This window comes from Acomys minous (genome assembly GCF_964271855.1).
Source record: "Acomys minous genome assembly, chromosome: 12".
NCBI classification, from domain to species: Eukaryota; Metazoa; Chordata; class Mammalia; order Rodentia; family Muridae; genus Acomys; species Acomys minous.
Window position 1 is genome coordinate 107,647,872 of NC_140493.1, and position 23,738 is coordinate 107,671,609.

Here is a 23,738-nt window from a genome sequence, read left to right on the forward strand (position 1 = left end):
TCTGGATTCCTGTAAGAGGGAGAGGAACTGATGCTTTTGTCCTGTTTGTTCTAGTTTTTTGAGACAGGATCTGACAGCTCTGGCTGTCCTGGAACTTTCTATGTAAGCCAGGCTGGCATGGAGCTCACAGAAATCCTCCTGCCTCTGCCTCCCAAAATACAAGAATTAAAGGAGTGAGCTACAACTCTTGGCCCTCAGTTTGTTTTTTTGAGACAGGGTCTCATATTGCCTCATCTGGTCTTTAACTTTTTCTTTCTTTCTTTTATTTTTTTTTTGGGGGGGAGGGGTTCAAGACAGGGCTTCTCTGTGTAGCTCTGGCTGTCCTGGAACTCACTCTGTAGGTCAAGTTGGCCTCAAACTCAGAGATCTACCTGCCTCTGCCCCCCAAGTGGCTTCTAACCTTTCTTTGTGGCCAGGATTGACCTTAAATTTCTGATCTTTTTGCCTCCAGTTCTGAAGTCCTGGGATCACAGGTGTGCAAAACCCACGCCCAGTTTAGGCTGTCCTGGGACTCAGAACGTGAGGCTTGGTTATGTTAGGCAAGGCTTGTCCAGCTGAACTACAGCCCTGTCCCTGAGACTGCTTTTTGTTTGTTTGTGGTTTTTTTGTTTCTCAAGACAGGGTTTCTCTGTGTAGCCTTGGGTTTCCTGGACTCCCTTTGTAGACCAGGCTGGCCCCAAACTCACAGAGATCCACCTGCTTCTGCCCCCCTGAGTGCTGGGATTACAGGCCTGTACCACTGCACCCAGCGAAGCTGGGTTTTGATTAAAAACAAAGACTTTTGGCCAGATGGTAGTGGTTCATACCTTCAATCCTAGCACTTGGGAGGCAGAGGCAGGCGGATCTCTGAGTTTGAGACCAGCTTGGTCTACAGAGGAAATTCTGGGACAGCCAGGGCTACACAGAGAAAACCTGTCTCAAAAACAAAGACAGCTATTCTGAGTTTTTGTATTTTGTTTTTGTGTTTTTGTGTTTTTTTTTTTTCTATTCTGAGTTTTATGTGGAGAAGAAACACACAAGAATAACCAAGAGAATCCTGAAGAGGCCGGGGGTGAGGGAGGCCTTTCTCTGCAGGTAGAAAACTGTTCTACAGCACATGCCATGGAGGAGGCCAGTTTTGCTAAAACATAGACCCGTCAGCAGGATGGACTGGGAAGGCCGGGCGCCATCAGGACTATGCACAACTGAGAAGGCCTGCCTGTTTCTGAGGCTTGGTGCACACCCGGCTTCTTGCAGGCCTGTTTCACCCACCTCCTCTCCTGCAGGTGCATCAGTTCGTAAACAGAAACAGGGAGCACCTGGGCTCTGCCATGGTGGAGATGCTGGGGCAGAGCCAGCTGCAGGTGACCTGGCATTCCTTTCAGGTGCCCACGTAGCTTTTCCTCCATCGTCACCTTGAGGGGCTTAGTCCTTGACACCCCAGATGGAGAAATGAGCATGCAGGGGTCTAGTGTTGAGGGCTGCCTGCCCTGGCTCCCCGGGGACTGTGTGCGATGGGTGGACAGGCCCAGGATGGACTCCCTCCCCCCACAGCTCGTGAGCAGCCTGTTCCAGGAAGCAGAGTCCCAGGCTGGGACTGAGCAAAGCCAGCCCACCCTGGCCTCTCGATTCCAGCGGTCCCTGGGGGAGCTGCTGGCCCGGCTAGGCAGGTGAGAACTGAGTCCTTCCACTTGACCCCAGTGAGTTGGAGGGAGAGGTGTCTGGTCTGTGACTGCCCCCCTTCCACTCAGCAGGAGCCATGTCTATGTGATCTACTGTCTCAACCCCACTCCCGGAAAGGTGAGCTCCCTTTCCTCAGCCTCACCCCTGCCCTCCTCAGCCCCTCCTCTCCGCTGAGACCCTCTCCTCTCAGCCCTGTTCCCCTGACTCCAACTCTCCTTGGCTGTGTCTGGCTCCCAGCTCCCAGGCCTCTTTGATGCGGGACATGTGGCAGAGCAGCTGCACCAGGCTGGCATCTTGGAAGTCATAGGCACCCGAAGTACCCACTTCCCTGTGCGAGTGCCCTTCCGAGTCTTCCTGGCAAGGTAGGGTTCCATGGTGAGGTAGCTGAGGGCCCAGAACCTGGGGACAATCCCAGGTAGGTAGTCCTGGCAAAGAAGGGACCATGTACCTGACTTCAACACTCTTCCCTTCCCCATTCCTTTTCTTTTTTTCTTTCTTTCTTTTTTTTGTTGTTGTTATTGTTGTTGTTGTTGTTTTCCGAGACTGGGTTTCTCTGTGTAGCCTTGGCTGTCCTGGACTCACTTTGTAGACCAGGCTAGCCTCGAACTCACAGCGATCTGCCTGCCGCTGCCGCCCTGTGTCCTGGGATTGCAGGTGTGGTCCACAGTGCCCGGCTTCCTTCCTCATTGCTCGCACCCCCCCCCACACACACACACCTGTGCACGCACTTACACACACACACACGCTCACACACTCACTCTCCTTTCAATATTTAACGTCATCTCAGTGCTAAGGGCCTACTGGAGATGACTGGGCCCTGCGGCTCTGGGACCTTACCGTGCAGCTAGGTGGGCACAGCAGGGATCGCTGACTGATCTGACTGAGCCAGTGAAATGATCGCTAAGGGACGGCAGGTGCAGCCGTGGGGAGCAGGCTGGCCGTCATACAGCCAGGGTAGGGAGAGTGTGGCAGCTTCTGAGGGAGAGAGCTCAGAAGCCTGTAGGAAAGTTGGTGACTGACTGTGTTGTCTATTTGGCTTGGACCCGCCTCTCAGCCACCCTCTGCCTGTGACTGTCCTGGCATGGGGACAGACTGGGACTGGCTGGTTGGGGTGGAGCCTCAAGCAGGCAGTAGATGAGTCATGTGTGCCTTGAGAATGACAAGTGACGTGGGTGAGAAGGCTCTGTCCTTGCCCTGGGACACTTGCCAAGTCAGCAAGTGTCAACTCTCCCAGGAAGCTCTGAGCTCTGCTAAGAAGATCACAGAGCACTGGCCTTCCAGCACTGCCGGGTCTGCTGATGACTCTGCCCTGTCCTCCACCACCATCACGTGTTGAGCCCCACTATGTTGGTGTGTGTCAGGTGTGCGTCAGGTGTGCATCAGGTACCCCCGAGAGACAGAAGCCACAGGGCCACATCCTGCTACTCCTCCAGCCTAGCTGGGCCTCACAGTCCCGTCTCTTCTGTTTGACAACCTGCTCTTCTCTTGAGCAGAAGTCTCCACTGCCCTGTTCTCTGCCCAGAGAGAGACACATGACATGACAGAATTACCTAGAAAGAGTTGGTTTTGTTAGATTTGGGGTGTGTGTGTGTGTGTGTGTGTGTGTGTGTGTGTGTGTGTGTGTGTGTGTGTAAGAGAGAAAGAGAGAGTTATAAGTGCACACGGCGTGCATGCAGGTGCTTACACAAGCCAGAACAAGGAGTCAGGTCCCCTGGAACTGGAGTTAGAGGCAATTGTAAGCTGGCTGTCATGGGTGCTAGGACCCGGACCTCTGCAAGGTCCTCTGCAAGTACTCCCAACCACTGGGCCATCATCCCCTGGGCTCTGGAAGATAGTCGGAGTTTTTTTTTCCCCCATTTTTGTTTTGTTTTGTTTTGTTTTGTTTTTGAGACAGGGTTTCTTTGTGTAGCCTTGGCTGTCCTGGACTTGCTTTGTAGACCAGGCTGGCCTCAAACTCACATCGATCCTCCTGCCTCTGCCTCCCGAGCGCTGGGATTAAAGGAGTGCACCACCATGCCTTAATTGTTTTAAATTTTTAAAAAAGATTTATTTATCATATATGAATGCTTTATCTGCAGAAATGGGCATCAGATAACATTACAGATGGTTGTGAGCCACCATATGGTTGCTGGGAATTGAACTCAGGACCTCTGAAAGAGCAGGCGGCACTCTTAACCACTGACCCATCTCTCTAGCCCCGATAGTCATTTTGTTGTTTGTTTTTTGAGACAGGGTTTCTCTGTGTAGCCCTGGCTGTCCTGGAACTTCACGCTGTAGACCAGGCTGGCCTCAACTCTCAGAGACCCGCCTGCCTCTGCTTGTATTAAAGGTGTGTGCGCCGCCACTACCCAGCTAGAAGATGGTTTTAATGAGAAACTGTCCAGATCGCAATGGCCTGTGGGGATGTCTGCAGAAGACTGTCTTGGTTGGTAATTGACGTAGGCAGACCTAGTCTGTAGTAGCAGTGCCTTTCCCTAGGCAGGGCGTCCTGTATTGCTTAAGAGGAGAGACATTCTGCCTGAGAGAGAGCATCCATTGCTGCTCTCTGCTCTTGACTGTGGGATGATGTGACTAGACGCTTCACGTTCCTGCCTTGATTCCCTGCACCAGTGACCGTAACCAGAACCGTAAGCCAGATAAACCCTCTTCCCTGAGTTGCTTTCTGTCAGGTGCTCTATCTATCACAGCAACAGAAACTAGGACGCCGGGTTTCCTGAGTTGTCGATTGATCCAGAGACTGAGTAATTACCAATGGGTTCAGCTGTCAATCAAGTGTCTAAAAGGTCCTTGCCCTTCCGACCTCATCTCTGTGCCTTTGGGGACAGGTTCCGGGCCCTGGGGTCAGGGAGACAGCAAGCTGTCCCTGACCAGGAGAGGTGTGGTGCCATCCTTGGCCAAGTGCTGGGGGCAGAGTCACCGCTCTATCATCTTGGGGCCACCCAGGTGGGTGTATGTGTGAGTGCAGGGGGAGCTGACACGCATGGGCTGACACTCATATGCTATGCGTTGGGTGGCCATTCTCAGTGGTGGGCAGATGGAGTGGGGCTGGCTGGCAGGCTACCCCGGGGCCCCTAGAATACATTGGGTGACGTGGGAAGGCTGAGGGCAGAGGAGAAGAACAGGTGTGCCCCCGTCTGCTTCCCCCATCCTCGAACCCGACTCCACCCCCAAGCCCGCAGCACGCCTCTGCCTACAGGTCCTGATGCAGGAGCAAGGCTGGCAGCAGCTGGAACAGCTGTGGGCTCAACGGCGTTCACAGGCCCTGCTCACTCTACACCGAGGCCTCCGAGCCTGTATCACCCGCCAGCGCCTCCGTTTCCTGCCCCGGATGCAGGCTCGTGTGCGTGGACTGCAGGCCAGGTGAGCAGGCACAGGAGCCAGGCGCATGTGTGTAGGGGTGAGGCTGTGTGTGTAGGGGTGAGACTGTGGAGCAACTCCTAAAGGTGGTGGGTAGAATTGGGATGATGTGGGGTCCTGGGGACAAATTGACCTGTCCCAGAGACATCCCTTTGATCTTGGACTCTGACAGCAACCCAGGTAGCCTGCTTGAATACCTTCCCAGAGTAGGAGGCTCACTGCTGTTGGGACCACTGGAATCTGATGGCTCCACTGTTTTTCTAGCCTTCTAGTCTTGACTCTTTTCTAGCCTGTTCTCCACTGTGCTTTGTTTCCTTGAGACAATATTGGTGGGCAGCCCAGGATGTCTTCAAACTCGTTATCCTCCTGCCTCAGCCTTCTGGTTCTGGGAATCCATTCACCTACCATCTGGCATTCTATTTCATTGTTTTGTTTTTGTTTGGTTTTGGTTTTGGTTTTTCGAGACAGGGTTTCTCTGTGTAGCCTTGGCTGTCCTGGAGTCACTTTGTAGACCAGGCTGGCCTCAAACTCACAGAGATCCACCTGCCTCTGCCTCCTTGAGTGCTGAGATTACAGCCGTGTGCCACCATGCCTGGCTTCTGGCATTCTATTCTGTCCGTCCTGGCCAGATGCTGGCGACTTGGGGACAAAAGCAGCAGAGATGAGGCCTCTTGGGCTAGCTGCAGGGGAGGGGCCTCGTTCACAACTTAAAGCTGCCATTGACCCAAGGCTGACTTGAGGGCAGAGAATAAAACGAAGACAGTGTTGTGTCGAGGAGGAACACCATCACGGGCAACCACTGCTCCCTCTTTTTGGTTTTTGGGTTGTAGTTTTGTTTTGTGGTTTTTTTTGAGACAGGGTTTCTCTATGGAGCCCCCCCTGTCCTGGACTCACTTTGTAAACCAGGCCGGCCTCGAAGTCACAGAGATCCACCTACCTCTGCCTCCTGAGTGCTGGGATTAAAGGCGTGCACCACCAACACCCAGCTTTGTTGTAGTTGTTGTTATTTTTGAGCCTGGGACTTCTCTGTGTAGCTCTGGCTGTCCTGGAAATCATTCTCTGTCTCTCTGTCACTCTCAAGAATTATTTATTTATTATGTGTATAGTGCTCTATCTGCATATACATCTGCAGGCCAGAAGTGGGCATTAGATCACTATAAACGGTTGTGAGCCACCATGTGGTTGCTGAGAATTGAACTCAGGACCTCTGGAAGAGCAGCCAGTGCTCTTAACCACTGAGCCATCTCTCCAGCCCCCTGGAACTCTCTTTGTGGGCCAGGCTGATCTTGAACTTACAGAGATCCGCCTGTCTCTGCCTCGTGAGTGCTGGCATCGAAGGCGTGTGACACCACACCTTTAGCCACATAAACTGAGGCACAGTGCCCATGAAACATCAACTCCCTACTTCCCACACCACCACCTGTGTCTAGTGACGCCCAGTGTTCTCTGTCTGCAGATTTGCCTGTTGGAGTGTTTCCTGTAAGCCGTCTCGTGTTCCAGCTCCCTTTATGCCTGGCCTAAGTTACTTAACTTTTAATGCTTTCAGAGTTTGTGCCATGGCGTGGTTCAGAACTTCATCTCTCTGTGGCTGAATAACAGCTGGTTGTGGATGGATGTTGAGGTTGCTCCCCTTCCTTGTGACCATGGCTGTTAGAAGGGTGTGGTGGCGCGCGCCTTTAATCCCAGCACCCGGGAGGCAGAGGCAGGAGGATCACTATGAGTTCCAGTGTGAGGCCAGCCTGGTCTACATAGTGAGTCTAGGACAGCCAAGGCTACACAGAGAAACCCTGTCTCAAAACACCAAAAAAAAAAAAAAAAGGCGTCTGTTCTGTTTTCTGTTGTTAAGTGTTGGATCTGCACCTGGAGAGGATTGCCAGGTCATGCTGTTATTCTGTGTTCAGGTCTTTGAGGAAATGGTCCCACGCCTTCTTGCTAATACTTATTCCTGGTTTTGTGGTTTGGTTTTTTTTTTTCCCTGATATTTTTTTTAAAGATGTATTTATTTATTATTATGTATACAGTGCTCTGCTTACATGTATACCTTCAGGCCAGAAGAGGGCACCATGTCTCATTATAGATGTCTGTGAGCCACCGTGTGGTTGCTGGGAATTGAACTCAGGACCTTTGGAAGAGCAGACAGTGCTCTTAACCTCTGAGCCATCTCTCCAGCCCTTTTTTCTGGTTTTTAAAGACAGGGTTTCTCTTGAAGTCCTGGCTGTATTGGACTTGCTTTGTAGACCAGGCTGGCCTCAAACTCACAGCGATCCACCTGCCTCTGCCTCTGCCTCTTGAGTGCTGGGATTAAAGGCGTGGGCCACCACTGCCTGCCTTCTTCCTCTTCCTCCTCTTATTTATTTATTTATTATGTATACAGTGCTCTGCATGCAGGCCTGCAGGCCAGAAGAGGACACCAGCTCTCAATATAGATGGTTGTGAGCCACCATGTGGTTGCTGGGAATTGAACTCAGGACCTCTGGTAAACCAGACAGTGTTCTTAACTACTGAGCCATCTCTCCAGCCCTTCTTTTTCTTTTTAAAAGGGTTCACTTATATGTAAAAACTTCTCCTGCATGTATGTCTGTGTGAAGGTGTCAGATCCCCTGGAGCTGGAGTTACAGACAGTTGTGAGCTGCTATGTGGGTGCTGGGAATTGAACCCGGGTCCTCTGGAAGAACAACCAGTGCTCTTAACTGCCGAGCCACCTCTCCAGCACTGACTTGATGGCTTTCTGTTCTGTCTTACCTTCTCTGCGCCTTCTGATGCATGGAAGCTGTGGATTGATTGCTGGGTTGTTTGATCAATAGGTTGAATTTTTGTGCTGGGATCAAATAGGCTTTTGAACATGCTGGGAGAGTACTCTGCCAGTGAGCTGCGTGCCAGTTGTGTATGGTCTGTGTGTGCACAAGTTCATGTGTGTGTGCATATGTGACCGTGGAAATGTGCTTGCTGGTGTGGGTACCCATGTGTGCACATGCATGTGGACATCAGAGATGAACACTGAGTCTCTTCACCAGTCATTTGTCCTCAACCTTCTGTATGTATGTATCTATGTGTGTATGTATATATGTATATGTGTATGTGGGTGGGTGTATGTATGTATGTATGTATGTATGTATGTATGTATGTATGTATGTATTTGAGACAGGGTCTGTCTATGTAGCCCTGGCTGTCCATAAACTCACTTTGTAGACCAACTTAGCCTTGAATTCACGGAGACCCACCTGCCTCTGCCCCCACACCCGGCTGCTTCTTTTCTTTTTTTTGTGAGCCTGAACCTAGACCTTGCTGATTCAGCGAGCCTGGACAGCCAGTGACCTCCAAGCATATGTCTGTCTGTACCTCCTTAGCCCTGGAGTTGTTGACACGAGCTGCCTGATCTGGCTTTCACATATGTGGATGCTGAGGCCTGGAATTCAGCGTCTTGTGTCTGTGCAGCAAGCATTTTGCCAACTAAGTCATCTTCCTGGCTTCCTGATTTATTTTTATTTATTTATTCTATATGTACGAGTGCTTTGCGTGTATGTCTGTGTACCTCTTGTGTGCCTGGTGCCCTTGAAGGCCAGAAGAAGGGATATGCAAATATCTTTGATTCCCAGCTTTGAGAAGACCAGGCTCCTCAAAGAAAGGGTCCTAAGCAGGATAGATACTTAAATCTAGGGGTCTGGAGATATGGCTCAGTGGTTTAGAGCATTTGATGCTCTTACAGAGGACCAGAGTCCAGCTCCTAGCACCTATGTCAGGCGACGCAGCTGCCTATAGCTCCAACTCCAGAGGACCCGACACCCTCTTCTGGCCACCTATGACTCCTGCCCTCACATGCACATACACACACACACACACACACACACACACACACACACACACACACACACACACTTAAAAATGAAAATCCTAAATGCTGTAAGCGGTGGCTCGGGCCTGTACTCCCAGCACTCACAGGAGGCAGGTTCAAGGCCAGCCTTGTGTACATGGTGAAACAGTCTCAGAACAAAACATTTCATGGCTTACCAGAGTGTTCTGTTGCTTCTGTTAAACCCTGGGGGAGAGGGGATTCACCAATCCAGAGTCCATGTCTACATTAATGTGTAGGTTTAGGGGGAGGACTCAGGTACCAGTGAAGAAGTCTGAGTTTCAGAGGCCCCACCCACCTCCTCATTACTGCTAACGGCTTCCAGGAAGCGATACCTCAGGCGGAGGTCAGCTCTGGGACAGCTAAGCACAATCCTCCTAGTGGCTCGGCCACTGCTCCGGAGGCGACTGAGGCTACAGGTAAGAGGGTTGGGGGAGGGGGCGGTCTTCTGGCTTGTGGGGAGCTCAGGATAGAAGCCAGGATAGACCTTGGCTGGCCAAGTGGGCAGCCTCCTGACAGCCTGAACTTGCCAGGACTGAAACATCAGTGCCCACTGCTCCCTGGCTGCCTCCATTTCCTGTTCTGGCTGCGGCAGGCTGGGCCATCCCCCCTGCTTCCCCCACTTCTAAATCTCAGTTCCATCTACTCCCCGCCCCCCACCTCCAGGGCCCCCTTCAGCTCTCCCTCTTGCCTGATGACTCCAATTTGAGGGCCATAAAGCTGCTCAAAGGTCAAGGCCCACACTCTGCCCCCCTCCCTGCCTCCTCCCCAGCTGGACTTTGTCCTCCTAGGGACCATTCACTTCCCTTCTTCCTGGTGCCCTAGCAGACAGGCAGTGGCGCCCACAGCTTGGAGAAGGTGAGGCCAGACAGTTATGCGCCTACCTTGGGGTCTATGACATTCCTTTGCTTTCTCCACAGTCCCCTGGGGAGGAGGCGGGGTGGGGGGTGGGGTGGTGACACCGGAGCTGCGGAGTGGGAGGTGGGCTGCTGGTGGTGTAGGGGCACCAACTTCTGCTGCCTTTCTCCCTCAGCGTTCCTGTGGCCCACACATCGGGGAGGCCTGGGAAAAACAGTCAAGTATGGTGAGTGGTCTGGAAGCAGGGGTCCTGTGAACCCCTAGCCTGGCATAGTATAGGGAGGGTATGATCTGTAGGGCGCCATCAGCGGTCCTGACCCTCCCCTGTGTGCCTCCTGAGTAAAAGGCTGGGGCTTTCTTGGTTTTCCTCGGTGGCTCTGAGACCTGATTCCCAGGATGTACTTCTTTGTTTTTTCTTTTTCTTTCTTTCTTTCTTTTTTTAAATTTTTATTTAATTTTAATTTATGTGCATTGGTGTGAGGGTGTCAAATCTTGGAGTTACAGACAGTTGTGAACTGCCATGTGGGTGCTGGGAATTGAACCCGGGACCTTTGGAAGAGCAGACAGTGTTCTTAACCACTGAGCCAACTCTCCAGCCCCCCCAGGATGTGTTTTTGTTCTTTAGGGACATTCATTATTCTGGAGATTTGGGGACTGGTGTGTGTCGGGGGGCGGGGGTGCACCCAGTCCTTCCCAGGTGTCCTTTACTTCCTGATAGTTGATTCTCTTCACCAGGACCTGGGGCGCTTGGAGATCCCGGCCCAGCTGGCTGCTCTGCTGGGGTCCGTGGAAGGTGAGTCATCTTAGGCAGGGCCCGAGTGCTTACCCTGTCCATGGTGGTTGGCAGCCTGTGGGGGTGGGGGGAAAGAGGGAATCTTGAGTGTCCTAGGCTGCTTCTCTTGCTCTTTCCCAGGCCACCAGGCCAGCCTGGCTGGGAACATCACAGAGTCCCTGCCACCCGAGGTTCCTGCCCGGCCCAGCCTGACCCTTCCACCAGATATTGACCAGTTCCCCTTCTCCGGCTTCGTGGCCACCAGCTTCCAGGTGAGGCTCCTCAGTGCTTCATGCGTTCAGAAGCCCCGGGGTAACTAACACCTGCCAGGCGGGCGGGCACAGGCCTCCACCTTCTCCTCGCCCTCCCCTGTGGTCATCAGAGCTGCTGAGAAAACAGCTGCCCAGAAGTCTCCGCCACACAGGCTTATTTCAGCCACACCTTCACCGCCCCTGTGGCATTGCCTTTCCTAAAAAAAAAATGTTTAATGTCAAGGGAAACGTCCCAGGCCAGAGGATTAAATATAAAAGCAGGAGTCACAACTACATGTACAAGAAGATCCCTGTGTTAGTTACAAATTTATTTAATTTTAATTAAATTAATTCATTTATTTACTTATTTATTTATTGAGACAGGGTTTCTCTGTGTAGCCCTGTTGTCCTGGAACTCACTACGTAGACCAGGCTGGCCTCAAACTCAGACATCTGCCTGCCTCTGCCTCCTGAGTGCTGGGATTAAAGGTGTGCGCCACCACGTCCAGGCCTATTTTAACAAAAAAATGTAAAAGTAGGGTCTTACTTTGATAGTCCTGGCTGGCCTGGAGTTCCTCACAGAGGTCACAAGCCTTGCCTGTCTCCCAAGGGCTGAGGTTGGTGTCAACTTCCTAAAGAAAAGAACAACTAAAGGGTGGGCAGATTCTCACTGGGGAAGGCTGCTTCATGAGGATGTGAGTTCAAATCTCTCACACCCATGTAAAGAAGTTAGGCATAGCCAGGTGGTTGTGGGGGACGCCTTTAATCCCAGCACTTGGGAGCCAGAGGCAGGCGGATTGCTGGTAGTTTGAGGCCAGCCTGGTCTACAAAGCGAGTCCAGGACAGTCAAGGACACACAGAGAAACAGAGAAATTCTGTCTCAAAAAACCAAAAAAAAAAAAAAAAAAAAAAAAGTTAGGCATGGCCATGTATCTGTAACCCCAGTATTAGGGGTCAGATGCAGAAGGAGCCCAGGCAGTCTATGCAAAAGGGCAAACTTTGCAGTTCAGTGACAGACACTCTCTCAAGGCAAACAAGGAAGATGCCTGGTGGCTTCCTTTGGCACACACCTGCACTTGCACGTCCATGCACACACACACACACACACACTCACGCCCTTCCTCCTCTCAGGGTACGTGCTCCTGGCGGGCTCCTTGAGGAGTGGCTTCTTCGGTCAACTCAGAGGACCAACAACACTGTGCCTTCTTTGTTCCCTCCAGAAGCCGTTTCTGCCGAGACCAGGGCAGCTCCTGGACGAGCCCCTGACCAGGCTGGACGGTGCGAGCCCCCAGCAGGCTCTGGAGATCAACAGGGTGGTGAGTGACCCATCTAGGAGGGACAGGGTGGCCTCTGTAAGGACTGGGAAGGTGCAGGGGAGCCCTGCGCTTTCTGCCCTGGCTTCCGTGTCCACAGATGCTGCGGCTCCTGGGGGAAGGCTCCCTGCAGCCCTGGCAGGAGCAGGCCATGGGCACGTTCCTGGTGCGACAGGCACAGCAGCAGCCGGGGCTTCGAGATGAGCTCTTCAGCCAGTTGGTGGCCCAGCTATGGCACAACCCAGACGAGCAGCAGACTCAGCGTGGCTGGGCCCTAATGGCAGTCCTCCTCAGCGCCTTCCCCCCTACTCCTGCCCTGCAGAAGCCACTGCTCAAGTAGGAAGCCTAGTGGGTAGCGCCCTGTGAGTGGGTTCCGCATACCCCACCAAGCCTGCAGCAGCTCCGTGTCGTCCCCACAGATTTGTATCTGACCAGGCCCCCTGGGGCATGGCAGCTTTGTGCCAACACAAGCTATTGAGTGCTCTGGAGCAGACACCCCTGGCTCCCATGGCCTCAAGGGCCCACCCGCCCACGCAGCTTGAGTGGAAAGCTGGATTGCGGAGAGGCCGCATGACCCTGGACGTGTTCACATTCAACGGTGAGGCCTGCCTCCCTCAGCCAGCGGAGCTAGGTCTGCCTCGGCTCCCCGGTCTCCTCCTGCCTCAGCCATCCCACTGCCCTGCCCTGTGACCCTCATGTTTCCCTGCCTGTCTGGTGTGGGGACAGTAGCCAGTTACTGTTAGGGAGGAGCCCTGTGTCCCCTCACTGTCCCTCTAACCCGCCCTCCTCAGAGGAAAGCTACTCTGCAGAAGTGGACTCCTGGACCACGGCAGAGCAGTTTGCAGGGTGGATCCTACAGAGCAGGTACGGGGAGTCTGGATGGGACAGTGCGGCTGGTGTTGGTCACTGGCTGTTGTCCCCACTCTCATTCTGCCCCCCCCAAGCCCCCCCCCCCACGAGCCTACTCTCACTGCATGAACCCCAGAGCCCAGGGAGGGATGCTGTTCCTCAGGGAATAGGAAGGGGAGGTTTTAGGGTAAATGGGCAGGCTGTCAGTTCCAGAGAGAGAGCAGAGATCGTAATGAAGGCCTGTGAAAAAGGAAAAGAAAAGAGAGAGAGAGAGAGAGAGAGAGAGAGAGAGAGAGAGAGAGAGAGAGAGGTGGGGGGTGGGGGTGGGAGGGGAAGGCAGAGGCAGGCGGATCGCTGTGAGTTCGAGGCCAACCTGGTCTACAAAGCAAGTCTAGGGCAGTCAAGGCTATACAGAGAGACCCTATCTCAAAAAAACCAGGAAAAAAAAACACGAGAGAGAGAGAGAGAGAGAGAGAGAGAGAGAGAGAGAGAGAGAGAGAGAGAGAGAATATGAGGGCCGTGTGACAGCATAAGGCCCAGATCCTAACTCCATAGGCAAGCCAGTGAGCCTTAGAGCCTGGAGAGATAGCCAGAGGACGTTGAGGTACAAATAGGAGTGCAGTCTGAGACTTGTGGGTGAGTCTGGGCTCCTGGCTCGAACCTGGGGTGGGAACATCATCAGGAAGGGCCCCCTCCCTCAGACACTCGCCCTCAGAGCGCCCTCTGTTCCTGAGACACTGCCATCTGCATATCCCTCTTCCTGATCGATCGCGATCTCCACTTCTCACTCTCGTCCCACCCAGAGGCCTGGAGGCGCCCCCTCGTGGCTGGTCTGTGTCATTGCATTCTGGCGACGCTTGGCAGGACTTAGCTGGCTGTGACTTCGTGTTGGACCTGATAGGCCAGACTGAGGACTTGGGCGACCCAGCTGGTCCCCATAACTACCCCATCACTCCTTTTGGTTTGTATGTACCCGACCCACCTGCCCTCTCCCCCTCGGGTGGTAGACCCCGCAGCCACTCCGCCATCACGTGGTGCATGGATGCTGAAGGCTGAGCCTTCGCACGTAACAGCCTGTGCTCCCCTTAGAGGTGACTCCCACAGCAGTTCCCTTAACTAGGCGCACTGTTTCCCCACAGAGCTGAGACTATCCCTCCAGCCCCTGGTGTCCGGGCTCCTTCCCTGCCCCCAGGCCTCCCTCCTGGTCCAGCTCCAGTCCTGCCCAGCAGCTACCCTCCAGGTAAGTGAGAGTGGTGGGAATAGGCCTCTCACCACAGTAGATGCAGCAACTTACTCTTGCCCAACAGGTGAGGCCACGAGGAAGCCGGGAAACCTGGATGGTTTCTTGGACCACCTCTTTGAGCCAGTCCTCTCCCCAGACTTCAGGGTGAGTGGGCCTACCCTGGTCTACCCTTTGCTTTGGGCCTGGCACCTGGCGTCTGGCCACTCCTCCTGTTTCTCCCAGCTCTGACACTGAACACTTGTCCCTTCAGGATCTGGAACAAGGCTGGGCGCTGAGCAGCCGCATGAAGGGAGGGGGCTCTATCGGGCCCACCCAGCCGGGCTACCCCATGGGTAAGTAGAGATGGTGTCTTTCTGGGGTGTCCCAGGCCCAACAGCACAGGCAAGGGTGCTCTGATTCTTCGCAGGCAGCTGAGATGGGCGTTCTGGCTGGTACCCCAGTGGCCAGTGTTTTTCTCTCTGCCTGGGGTAGGCCAGGCATGGTGGTGCATGCCTTTAATCCTAGCACCCTTTGTCTGGGCCTAGAGGGAGAAGGAAGTTTGTGGGACCAAACAGACCTGAGAGACCCTGTTCCCTTAGTGTACCCAGGTATGGTGCAGGCACCCAGCTACCAGCCAGCTATGATGCCCGCACCTATGCCCATGATGCCAGCAATGGGCACAGTCCCAACCATGCCAGGTGAGGCTGGGTTAAGGGCACCAGGAGAGAAGCCATCAGGACCAAAGGCGGGGGGGGGGGGGAAGGGGGGAGAGGGCCCTGCTGGGAGTCCAGAGGGCACCTGGGATGGAGAGGTTCAAATCTGGTGCTTACCTTCGCAGCTATGATGGTTCCACCCCAGCCACAGCCTCTGCTGCCCAGTTTGGACTCAAGGCAGTTGGCGGTACAGCAACAAACCTTCATCAACCAGCAGGCGATGATCCTGGTGAGAACTGTGGCCAGGCTGGAGGTGGGGCTGCCTGGGCAGGGCGGGCCTGGAAGGCGGGGCCAGCCGAGGCTCTCACTGGCCTTGCCACTTCTTTTCCTAAGGCCCAGCAGATGACCGCCCAAGCCATGAGCCTGTCCCTGGAGCAGCAGAACCAGAGACGCCAGCACCCAGCTCAGGCCTCTGAGGCTGCCTCCCAGGCACCACCTTCAGCCGTTGCTCCCAAGCCCAAGAAGCCTCCTGCCCGCCAAGAAAAGCCAGAGACTGACCTAGAACCTTTGGATGTTGGCTTTAGAGTAAGGAGCCAAGGCTAGGCAGGGCTCTGGGTCTGGTCTGGTGTGTGGTGAGCGGCAGACTGGGAGGGTGGGCAGATGGGTCCGAGAAACCATCAGGAGAGGATGTTGTGGGGACAGGGACATGGCTGGCTGGGGGCTGCTCTTCATTTTCTCCCTTCTGCCAGGAGGACCCTCCAGAAGAGGCTGAAGGCAGGCCTCGGCGCCCCAAGAGCTTCCAACAGAAACGAGACTATTTTCAGAAGATGGGTGAGGGTGCTCAGGGTGGCAGCCATGTGGAAATGTAATCGCCCTGCTGGGCAGGGAGGGCTGCATTCTGCTCCCGTGCCTGTCCAGGAGCCTGGGTAAGCACTCTGGACAAACACAGGTGACCGAGGCCATTTGTGGCATTTACAGGGCAAGAGCCCATTAAGGTGAGGACGGTGAAGCCTCCAGCCAAGGTACAGCTTCCCCAGGAGGAACCAGAGGAGGATGAGGAGGAAACAGCAGGTAGGTGTGGTGGGCTGTGGCTCCCGTGGTTCCTGTGGTAGGTACAGTGCTCAATTGTCTTTATTCTTCCTGGCAGAGTTGTCGCCTCCTCCTCCCCCAGTTGTGAGGAAGTCATTAAAACAAAGTAGGACCAAAGCTGGAAAGGAGGATGAGGTGGACCCAGCAGAGGAGGAAGTGCCGACCCAGGGTAGGGCACCCACAGTGCGCAGCCCCAACTCCACACCTCAGCGCCCGCCACCCAGCAAGGAGCCAACAGTGCGCAGCCCCAACTCCACACCTCAGCGCCCACAACCAAGCAGGGAAATCCGCAATATCATCCGAATGTATCAGAGCCGCCCGGGGCCTGTGCCTGTGCCTGTACAACCCACCAGGTGGGAGTCTGGGGGCACATGGTCAGAACTGTTTCTTTTCCTCCGAGATCATCCTGTGCACTATTAACTTTCTCTTTCTTCCATGAGGCCCGTTAAAACCTTTCAGAAGAAAAATGACCCTAAGGACGAGGCGTTGGCTAAGTTAGGAATCAATGGTGCCCACTCGCCCCCATCGGTGAGCCTCTGGCCCCATCCTCTCTCCAGGGCCTGTGTTGACCTTCTTAGGAGTCCTGGACTTTCAGGGTGAACTTGGCTTGTGTCTTCTCCTGCAGACAGTGTCACCTAACGTGGTGAACAGCTCTCCACCAGTTGTGGCCCCTCGGCCCAAGGCTCGGCCACGACTTGAGCCCTCCGTATCCATCCAGGAAAAGCAAGGACCTCTTCGGGACTTGTTTGGCCCGCGTAGCCCAAACCCACCCACAGCTCCAGCACCCCCACCCCCACCAGCACTCCCAATGCCTCTGCCTGAGGAACCAAAGACCCTTTCAGTGGAGTCTCGTGGTGAGGAATCCATTTCTAGTGTTGAACCTCTTTGGGTTGGTGGCAGCACTCATGGCAGCCTCTTGGGACCCATGGCAAAAGTCACCCCCAAGTGGCTGAGGCCAGCTGTTTGGGCTTCTGGACTTTGGAGCCCTGGATTCCTCATTCCTATCCAGGGTAGGGCTGAGGCACCTTGGAGCCTGTCTGGCACTAAGGGACTGACCTTTATAGGGTGTTGTTCTTGATGTACACATGACAGGTGTGTGTGTGTGAGGGGTGTTTGTTTGTTTGTTTTTTGGTGGGGAGGAATTAGTGGCTTTAGCTAACATGGTCCGGGACACTGGGAAAAACTCAGGGCCAGAAATGAAGGCAAGAGAGAGTGTCTGGAGTGAGGTGGAAGGTGGTTGGAGGAGGCTGAGAAAACCAGGTGAGCACCAGGGTCTCTGGCACCTCAGTCCCAGCTCTGTCAGCCCTCTCTTAAGGCTCTTCACTCTCCCTCTGCCAGCACTGACAGACCCGATGGAGGACAAGGGCATCTCCACGAAGCTCCTCGTGCCCTCTGGTAGTGTGTGCTTCTCCTACGCCAATGCACCCTGGAAGTTGTTCTTACGCAAGGAGGTAGGCATGGGGGGTGGAGGGTGGGGTGGGACCTCAGCCTTTTGTGGCTGGCAGGGCAGGGGCAGGCTGTGTGGGATCCTAGCCCTACACTGCCCCTTCCACATGAACCACTTTTTCAAGGCTGACTTTCCAGGCTGGGCCTGGGAGGGCAGAGGTGGGCACACGGGAGGACAGCCTGGCATGATTTCTGTTTTTCTTTTTTTCTTTTTTTGAGACAGGGTTTCTCTGTGTAGCCTTAGCTGTCCTAGACTCGCTTTGTAGACCAGGCTGGCCTTGAACTCACAGCGACCCATCTGCCTCTACCTCCCGAGTGCTGGGATTAAAGGCGTGCGCCACCTCGCCCGGCTCATCTCAGCTCTTCCTTCCCTGCTTTAGGTGTTCTATCCGCGGGAGAACTTTAGCCATCCCTATTGCCTCAGCCTTCTCTGCCAGCAGGTGAGGGCCTGGCTGCCCACCAGCCTGCCACACCCACAGACATTCTGTGTCCCAGGGACCCTTGCCGACACCTGGGCCTCGGCAACAGCCTGTGAGGAGCGTAGTAAAGGCTGGCACTCAGAAGTCACTGCCTGTATGCCTCACAGTGTCTGTACAAAATGGGGATGGTGATCAACTTAGTTTTACAAATGAGAGGGCCAAACGAGTGTTCGTGGTGCAGGCTGTTGCACGTGCTAGGCGCTTTGTAAATGGCGGTCATTACCTGGCCACTTTTGGCAGAGCAGTGTATCTCAGCCGATACACTATGCCAACAGCAACAGACCATGGTGCCAAAGGAGGGAGTTGCCGTGGATGTAGAATGCGGAGGGGAGGGGAGAGGAGAGCTACAGGTTTCTTTATGGTCCTGGGCTTTGGGAGCCTTATGTGTTGTCCCTGGCCAGCACTGCCGGGAGTATGCAGGCACCAGCCCTGGCCCCTCTGCGTTTACACAACCACAGCTGCTCTGGGTGAGCTCCAGTCTCAGGACCTGGTGCTCACCACCTCGCTCTGCCTCCAGATCCTGCGGGACACCTTTGCGGAGTCCTGTATCCGGATCTCCCAGGATGAGCGGCACAAAATGAAAGACCTGCTGGGTATGGGTCCCCGGAGCTGGGGTAGAGGGTTGGGCTTGTCCTTGAGGCAAAGTGTCATGGGAACGAGGACGTCACAGACCCCCTTCCTGCCCACAGGAGCCTTGGAGGTGGGCCTGGACTCGCTTGATACCGCTGAAGACAGCGTCAAAAAGCGCATCGTGGTTGCTGCTCGAGACAACTGGGCCAATTATTTCTCGCGCATCTTCCCAGCCTCGGTTAGTGATACTAGGGTTAGGGACTGTGACCCAGCTCAGCTCTGGAACTCTCTACTCGGGGGCTCCGGGATCTGGGCAGTGCCAGGAGTGTGACTGACCTACGTGTTTTCCTGGCAGGGTGAGAGCGGCAGTGATGTACAGCTGTTGGGTGTGTCTCACCGGGGACTGAGACTGCTGAAGGTGACCCAAGGCCCTAGCTTCCACCTGACCCAGCTGAAGACTCTCTGCTCCTACAGGTGAGCTGGTCCAGAGCTTGGTCGGGGGGTTGCAGGATTGATCTGTTGCTCACACCCTGGCTCTATCCACAGCTATGCTGAGGTGCTCACTGTACAGTGCAGAGGCAGTGCCACCCTGGAGCTGTCACTGAAGACTGAGCAGCTGATACTGCACACAGCCTGGGCAAGGGCCATCAAGGCCATGGTGGAACAGTTCCTCAGTGAGCTCAAGAAGGCAAGTGTGGGCTTTCTTGCCCTATCTGGCTACCCTGGGTCAAGGAGTTTAAGTCAAGGTCCTTGGTATTCCTGGGTTCTGGGCGGGAGGACAGGCAAGCAGGCAGGAGCTCACACAGCTGCCTGCAGGATTCTGGCTATGTCATCGCCCTGCGCAGCTACATCACGGATGACCACAGCCTCCTCAGTTTCCACCGTGGGGACCTCATTAAGCTACTGCCGGTGGCCCCTCCAGAGCCAGGTATCCCCAGGGCTGGCAGAGGGAGGCTACCGAGGGACAGAGGGGCAAGGTAGGTAAACCATTGTTTGGGAATGCCTTCTAGGCTGGCAGTTCGGCTCTGCTGGAGGCCGTTCCGGACTGTTTCCTGCTGACATGGTGCAGCCAGCTGCTGCCCCAGACCTCTCTTTTTCCCTGGGACAGAGAAACAGCTGGCAGCGCAAGAGTAAGCCACAGCAGCTCAAGGAGCCAGGGCCAGCTCAGGAGGTGAGGAAGACAGAAGAGGTAAAGTGATAGGGCTGGAGAGATGGCTCAGCGGTTAAGAGCACTGACTGCTCTTCCAGAGATCATGAGTTCAATTCCCAGCAACCAACCACATGGTGGTTCACAACCATCTACAATGAGATCTGGTGCCCTCTTCTGGCCTGCAGGTGTACATGCAAGCAGAACACTGTATGCATAATAATAAATAAATGTTAAAAAAAAAAAGAGGTAAAGTGATGAAGGCCAAGCAGGGGTGCCTCGGGTGCTGCCCACTTCCCGTGGCCTGGTGGACAGTGCTCAGTGTTTCTATCCTCCACCACCCCGACTTTCTTGCCATGTATCTCAAGCAAGACTGTAAGCCACACCCTCTGACTGTGGTACTTAGTTCAGCACCTCCATAGAGGAGGCTTAATAAATGATGTTGGCTTTTCTGGCTTCTGGTGTCACTCCTCTTGGGGCTAGTGGGTATAGGGACCAGGGGGGTAAGAGTGGGAGCAGGGCCTCTGGGCTAGATGTTGGGTACTGGGGTGGTACCAAATTTCCTGTGCTCCCAGCGCCCCACCCATCCCAGGAACCAAGAGCCCAGTGAAGACTCAGAGGCCACCTCCTTCACAGCCTACAGCTCTTTGTCTGCTGACTCCCACAACTACACCATGCAAGAATTTGCCCTGCGCTATTTCCGGAAGCCTCATACTTGGTGAGTGCTCTGAAGCAACCCCTGTGCCTACCTGTCCTCAGCCTTCCCCAATACAAGCCCTCCACAGCCATCAGGCCGGTGCTCTTCCCATGGGCTTCATGGCCTGGGACAAGGGCAGGAGGGCCAAGCAAGCAGGTCTGTCTTTTCCTCTGCCCTCTACAGGCTGACCCAGATAGGTGGAGGCACCAAGGAAAAGGCTGTTATGGAGCTGATCCAGTACACTAAGGCAAGGGGCCAGGTGGGGGAGGAGCCTGCCTCTAGGACTCTAGGGCTCCCACGGGCCTAGACTCACAGCTGAGGCTCTTTGGCCACAGGACCCCATCCAGGAATCCCTCATCAGCTTTGGCAATGAGGACACGAACAGGAAGGCAGTGGCTGGCTTCAAGGGTGAGTGGCCCCATGTGCACAGTTCTTTGGACCTGGCTCCCCGTGTGTCTTTGAGCTCTCCCTGGATCTGCCCCTCTGCCAGCATAGGAAACTTTCTCCACCAACATGTGTTTCCCACCCTTCATCTGCTGTGGGCTGTGGGCTGTGGGCTGTGGGCTGTGGGGCATCTGAGGGGCTGTAGATGGGCTCAGCTGACCCTGGAACCCTTGGGAGCCTACTTCCTCCTCAACAAAGTTAGACATGGCTGTCCTTCCTGGTGTGCTGTTTTGGAGGGAAAGGCTTCAGGTGTCAGGAGGCCTTAGAGGGTGGCACTAGTCAGGCCAAGTCCTGCTTACCATGCTCTGCACCCTGCTTGCAGCTCTGATGCAGTTTATGGGGGACCAGCCTAAGCCCCGGGGCAAGGATGAGCTGGCTCTGCTCTATGATGTTCTAAAGGTAAGAACCCTGATAGCTGGGCGTGGTGGCGCACGCCTTTAATCCTAGCACTCGGGAGGCAGAGGCAGGCGGATGATGTGAGTTCGAGGCCAGCCTGGTCTACAAAGTGAGTTCAGGACAGCCAAGGCTACACAGAGAAACCCTGTCTTGAACCCCACCCCCACCCCAAAAAAAGGTAAGAACCCTGTGCTGCCAGGCGTGGTAGTGCACATCTTTAATCCCAGCACTCAGGAGGCAGAGGCAGGCGGATGATGTGAGTTCGAGGCCAGCCTGGTCTACAGAGTGAGTCCAGGACAGCCAGGGTTACACAGAGAAACCCTGTTCCAAAAACAAAAACAAAATCAAACAGAAGAACCCTGTGCTACGACCCTGAGCAACCTCCCTAACCTCCTGCTGGGGCTTGAATGGGACTCTTCCCTGGTTCCTCAATTGTTCTAAAATAGTTTATCTTCAAAACAGCTCACAGCACTACATTCTATTATACAAGCTACAAATGCTTGTCTAAGAGCCAAGGGGCACACTAATTCGCGTGCTTAAAAATTAAAGTCCATATACAGCCAATATTCAACTAGTTTCTATAGGAACACAGATTACTGTTGCTCCTACCCCTAAGCCTTCACATGGCTGCCATCTGTGCCAACTCCATAGATTACATATGTACCCAGGTGTGTGTGCACACACTCCGCATGCCTGTGGAGGTAAGAGGGTAACTTGCCAGGGAGTGAGTCTCTCCTGTTATGTGGGTCTCGGGCATGGAATTGGCAGCCAGCATCTGTACCCACTAAGCCATCTTAGCAGCTCTACAAATACATTTCAAAAGGCATGAGGCTGAGTCCCTGCAGGTACAGTCTCACAGGAGAGGCAGAGGTGAGTGGCGGCTGCTGCTGAGGTGGGGGCTTTGGGACAGAGTTCTGAAGGAGGAAGAATGAGCCAGGTGTGCATGGGGTCAGGCCCTTATACAGGCTTTGATTTTCCAGACAGACTCATGGCTTGCTGATGGGAATCACTGCTCAAATTTCACAGGGTCACTCTGGAGGATGCTTGATATTCTAGGGACTTTAAGACAAAAGGAAATGAAGGTGCTCACTCCAGGCAAGGGAGGGTGCTGGCCTGGGCCCAAAGGCAGCAGCAAAGACCGGAGAGGTGGGGGGGGGGCCGGCGGGGAGACAGAGCTTGCTGTGGGTGTGAAGCCAGAGCAGAGGGCACCCTTAATGTCTGAGCTGGCAGAAGATTTGCTTTAGACATGGGTCTGAAGTCCTTGATTTCCAGGGTGGCCTGGGGTCCAAGAGACACTCTAGGTTGGAGGCAGAAACTAAACTAGGCCAGAGAGTTGTAGAGAGACCAAAAGCGAGCAACAGAGACCAGGAATCCACAAAGAACCAAGATGACAGCTCAGAGAAGCAGGTTAAAAGCCAGCTACCGAGCTGGATGTGGTGGCGCACGCCTTTAATTCCAGCACTCGGGAGGCAGAGATAAGCGGATCTATGTGAGTTCAAGGCCAGTCTGGTCTACAAAGTCCAAGATGGCCAAGGCTACAAAAGAAACCCTGGCTCAACAAAACAAAAACAAAAAACAGCCAGGCGTGGTAGCACTCACCTTTAATCCCAGTACTAGGGAGGCAGAGGTAGGCAGATCTCTGTGAATTCAAGGCCAGCCTGGTCTACAAAGCCAGTCCAGGACAGCCAAGGCTATACAGAGAAACCCTGCCTCAAAAAACCTTAAAAAAGAAAAGAAAAAAGACAGCTATTATTTTTCACCACAGTGCTAGAAAGCAATTGCTTAGCACTACTAAATTTAATTCTACACTTGTTTATTCTGTGTGTGTGCTCCAAGGCTGGAGGCCAGCCTGTGGGGGTGTGTTCTCTCCTTCCACAATGGAATTACTGGGATAGGACCTGGTCAGCAATGTCCTCATACCCACTGAGCCATTTTGCCAGCTCCCTGTCTAGCATTCTTTCTAAGATTTAATCATGTATTTATGTGTATGCACATGGACAGGTGACTGCAGAGGCTAGCAGGGGTTAGGTCCCCTGAAGCTGGACTTCTAGGTGGCTGTGATCTGCCTGACATGGGTGTTGGGAACTGAACTCTAGCCTTCTACAGGGGCACCAAACCCTCCTCTCTGGCCCCACTGTCTAGCATTCTGAAGGCCCTGGGTTCCATCTCCAAGGCGGTATGAAAATAAGTGACTAGGGACGCTGGAGAGATGGCTCAGAGGTTAAGAGCACTGTCTGCTCTTCCAGAGGTCCTGAGTTCAATTCCCAGCAACCACATGGTGGCTCACAACCACCTACAAGGAGATCTGATGCCCTCTTCTGGCCTGCAGGTGCACATGCCGGCAGAACACTGTATACATAATAATAAATAAATTAATTAAAAAAAAATAAGTGACTAAATGGGCCGGGCAAAGATTAGAGGTGACTGCCGGGATGGCACGTCATTCAGGCCCCAGCCAGCCATCACTCACAGCAGCCCCCTCAGCTCTACTGTCACGCCCCCCCCCGCCTTGCCCACTCACGCTTCCTGTCCCCACAGCTGTGTCAAGAGGACCTCAGGGACGAGATGTACTGCCAGGTCATCAAGCAAGTCACAGGGCACCCCCAGCCGTGAGTGGGGCCTACGGGGTAGGGGAGTCAGGTGGGAACAGCACTGTGGTCTGGCCAGCCTGAAGCCCAGCTCT

General features: G+C 54.2%; 1 protein-coding gene across 1 annotated transcript in view; it reads left to right on the forward strand.

Annotated features, from left to right (window-relative positions):
* Nucleotides 1–23,738, forward strand: part of MYO15B (myosin XVB) — a 45,849-nt gene that overhangs the window by 19,513 nt on the left and 2,598 nt on the right. Inside the window, exons 15-53 of the mRNA XM_084747844.1 lie at nucleotides 1,266–1,343; nucleotides 1,534–1,649; nucleotides 1,734–1,779; nucleotides 1,900–2,024; nucleotides 4,488–4,605; nucleotides 4,859–5,022; nucleotides 9,195–9,288; nucleotides 9,903–9,953; nucleotides 10,463–10,520; nucleotides 10,641–10,771; nucleotides 11,971–12,066; nucleotides 12,164–12,399; nucleotides 12,483–12,661; nucleotides 12,855–12,927; nucleotides 13,716–13,877; nucleotides 14,052–14,152; nucleotides 14,220–14,299; nucleotides 14,406–14,487; nucleotides 14,734–14,832; nucleotides 14,973–15,076; nucleotides 15,181–15,372; nucleotides 15,537–15,618; nucleotides 15,766–15,858; nucleotides 15,935–16,229; nucleotides 16,317–16,404; nucleotides 16,502–16,730; nucleotides 17,215–17,327; nucleotides 17,703–17,762; nucleotides 18,319–18,394; nucleotides 18,491–18,609; nucleotides 18,727–18,845; nucleotides 18,918–19,059; nucleotides 19,188–19,299; nucleotides 19,382–19,542; nucleotides 20,094–20,236; nucleotides 20,399–20,462; nucleotides 20,551–20,623; nucleotides 20,982–21,058; nucleotides 23,594–23,664. Of these exons, the coding sequence (XP_084603970.1) occupies nucleotides 1,266–1,343; nucleotides 1,534–1,649; nucleotides 1,734–1,779; nucleotides 1,900–2,024; nucleotides 4,488–4,605; nucleotides 4,859–5,022; nucleotides 9,195–9,288; nucleotides 9,903–9,953; nucleotides 10,463–10,520; nucleotides 10,641–10,771; nucleotides 11,971–12,066; nucleotides 12,164–12,399; nucleotides 12,483–12,661; nucleotides 12,855–12,927; nucleotides 13,716–13,877; nucleotides 14,052–14,152; nucleotides 14,220–14,299; nucleotides 14,406–14,487; nucleotides 14,734–14,832; nucleotides 14,973–15,076; nucleotides 15,181–15,372; nucleotides 15,537–15,618; nucleotides 15,766–15,858; nucleotides 15,935–16,229; nucleotides 16,317–16,404; nucleotides 16,502–16,730; nucleotides 17,215–17,327; nucleotides 17,703–17,762; nucleotides 18,319–18,394; nucleotides 18,491–18,609; nucleotides 18,727–18,845; nucleotides 18,918–19,059; nucleotides 19,188–19,299; nucleotides 19,382–19,542; nucleotides 20,094–20,236; nucleotides 20,399–20,462; nucleotides 20,551–20,623; nucleotides 20,982–21,058; nucleotides 23,594–23,664 (4,502 nt within the window). The remainder of the gene's footprint in view (nucleotides 1–1,265; nucleotides 1,344–1,533; nucleotides 1,650–1,733; nucleotides 1,780–1,899; nucleotides 2,025–4,487; nucleotides 4,606–4,858; nucleotides 5,023–9,194; nucleotides 9,289–9,902; nucleotides 9,954–10,462; nucleotides 10,521–10,640; nucleotides 10,772–11,970; nucleotides 12,067–12,163; nucleotides 12,400–12,482; nucleotides 12,662–12,854; nucleotides 12,928–13,715; nucleotides 13,878–14,051; nucleotides 14,153–14,219; nucleotides 14,300–14,405; nucleotides 14,488–14,733; nucleotides 14,833–14,972; nucleotides 15,077–15,180; nucleotides 15,373–15,536; nucleotides 15,619–15,765; nucleotides 15,859–15,934; nucleotides 16,230–16,316; nucleotides 16,405–16,501; nucleotides 16,731–17,214; nucleotides 17,328–17,702; nucleotides 17,763–18,318; nucleotides 18,395–18,490; nucleotides 18,610–18,726; nucleotides 18,846–18,917; nucleotides 19,060–19,187; nucleotides 19,300–19,381; nucleotides 19,543–20,093; nucleotides 20,237–20,398; nucleotides 20,463–20,550; nucleotides 20,624–20,981; nucleotides 21,059–23,593; nucleotides 23,665–23,738) is intronic.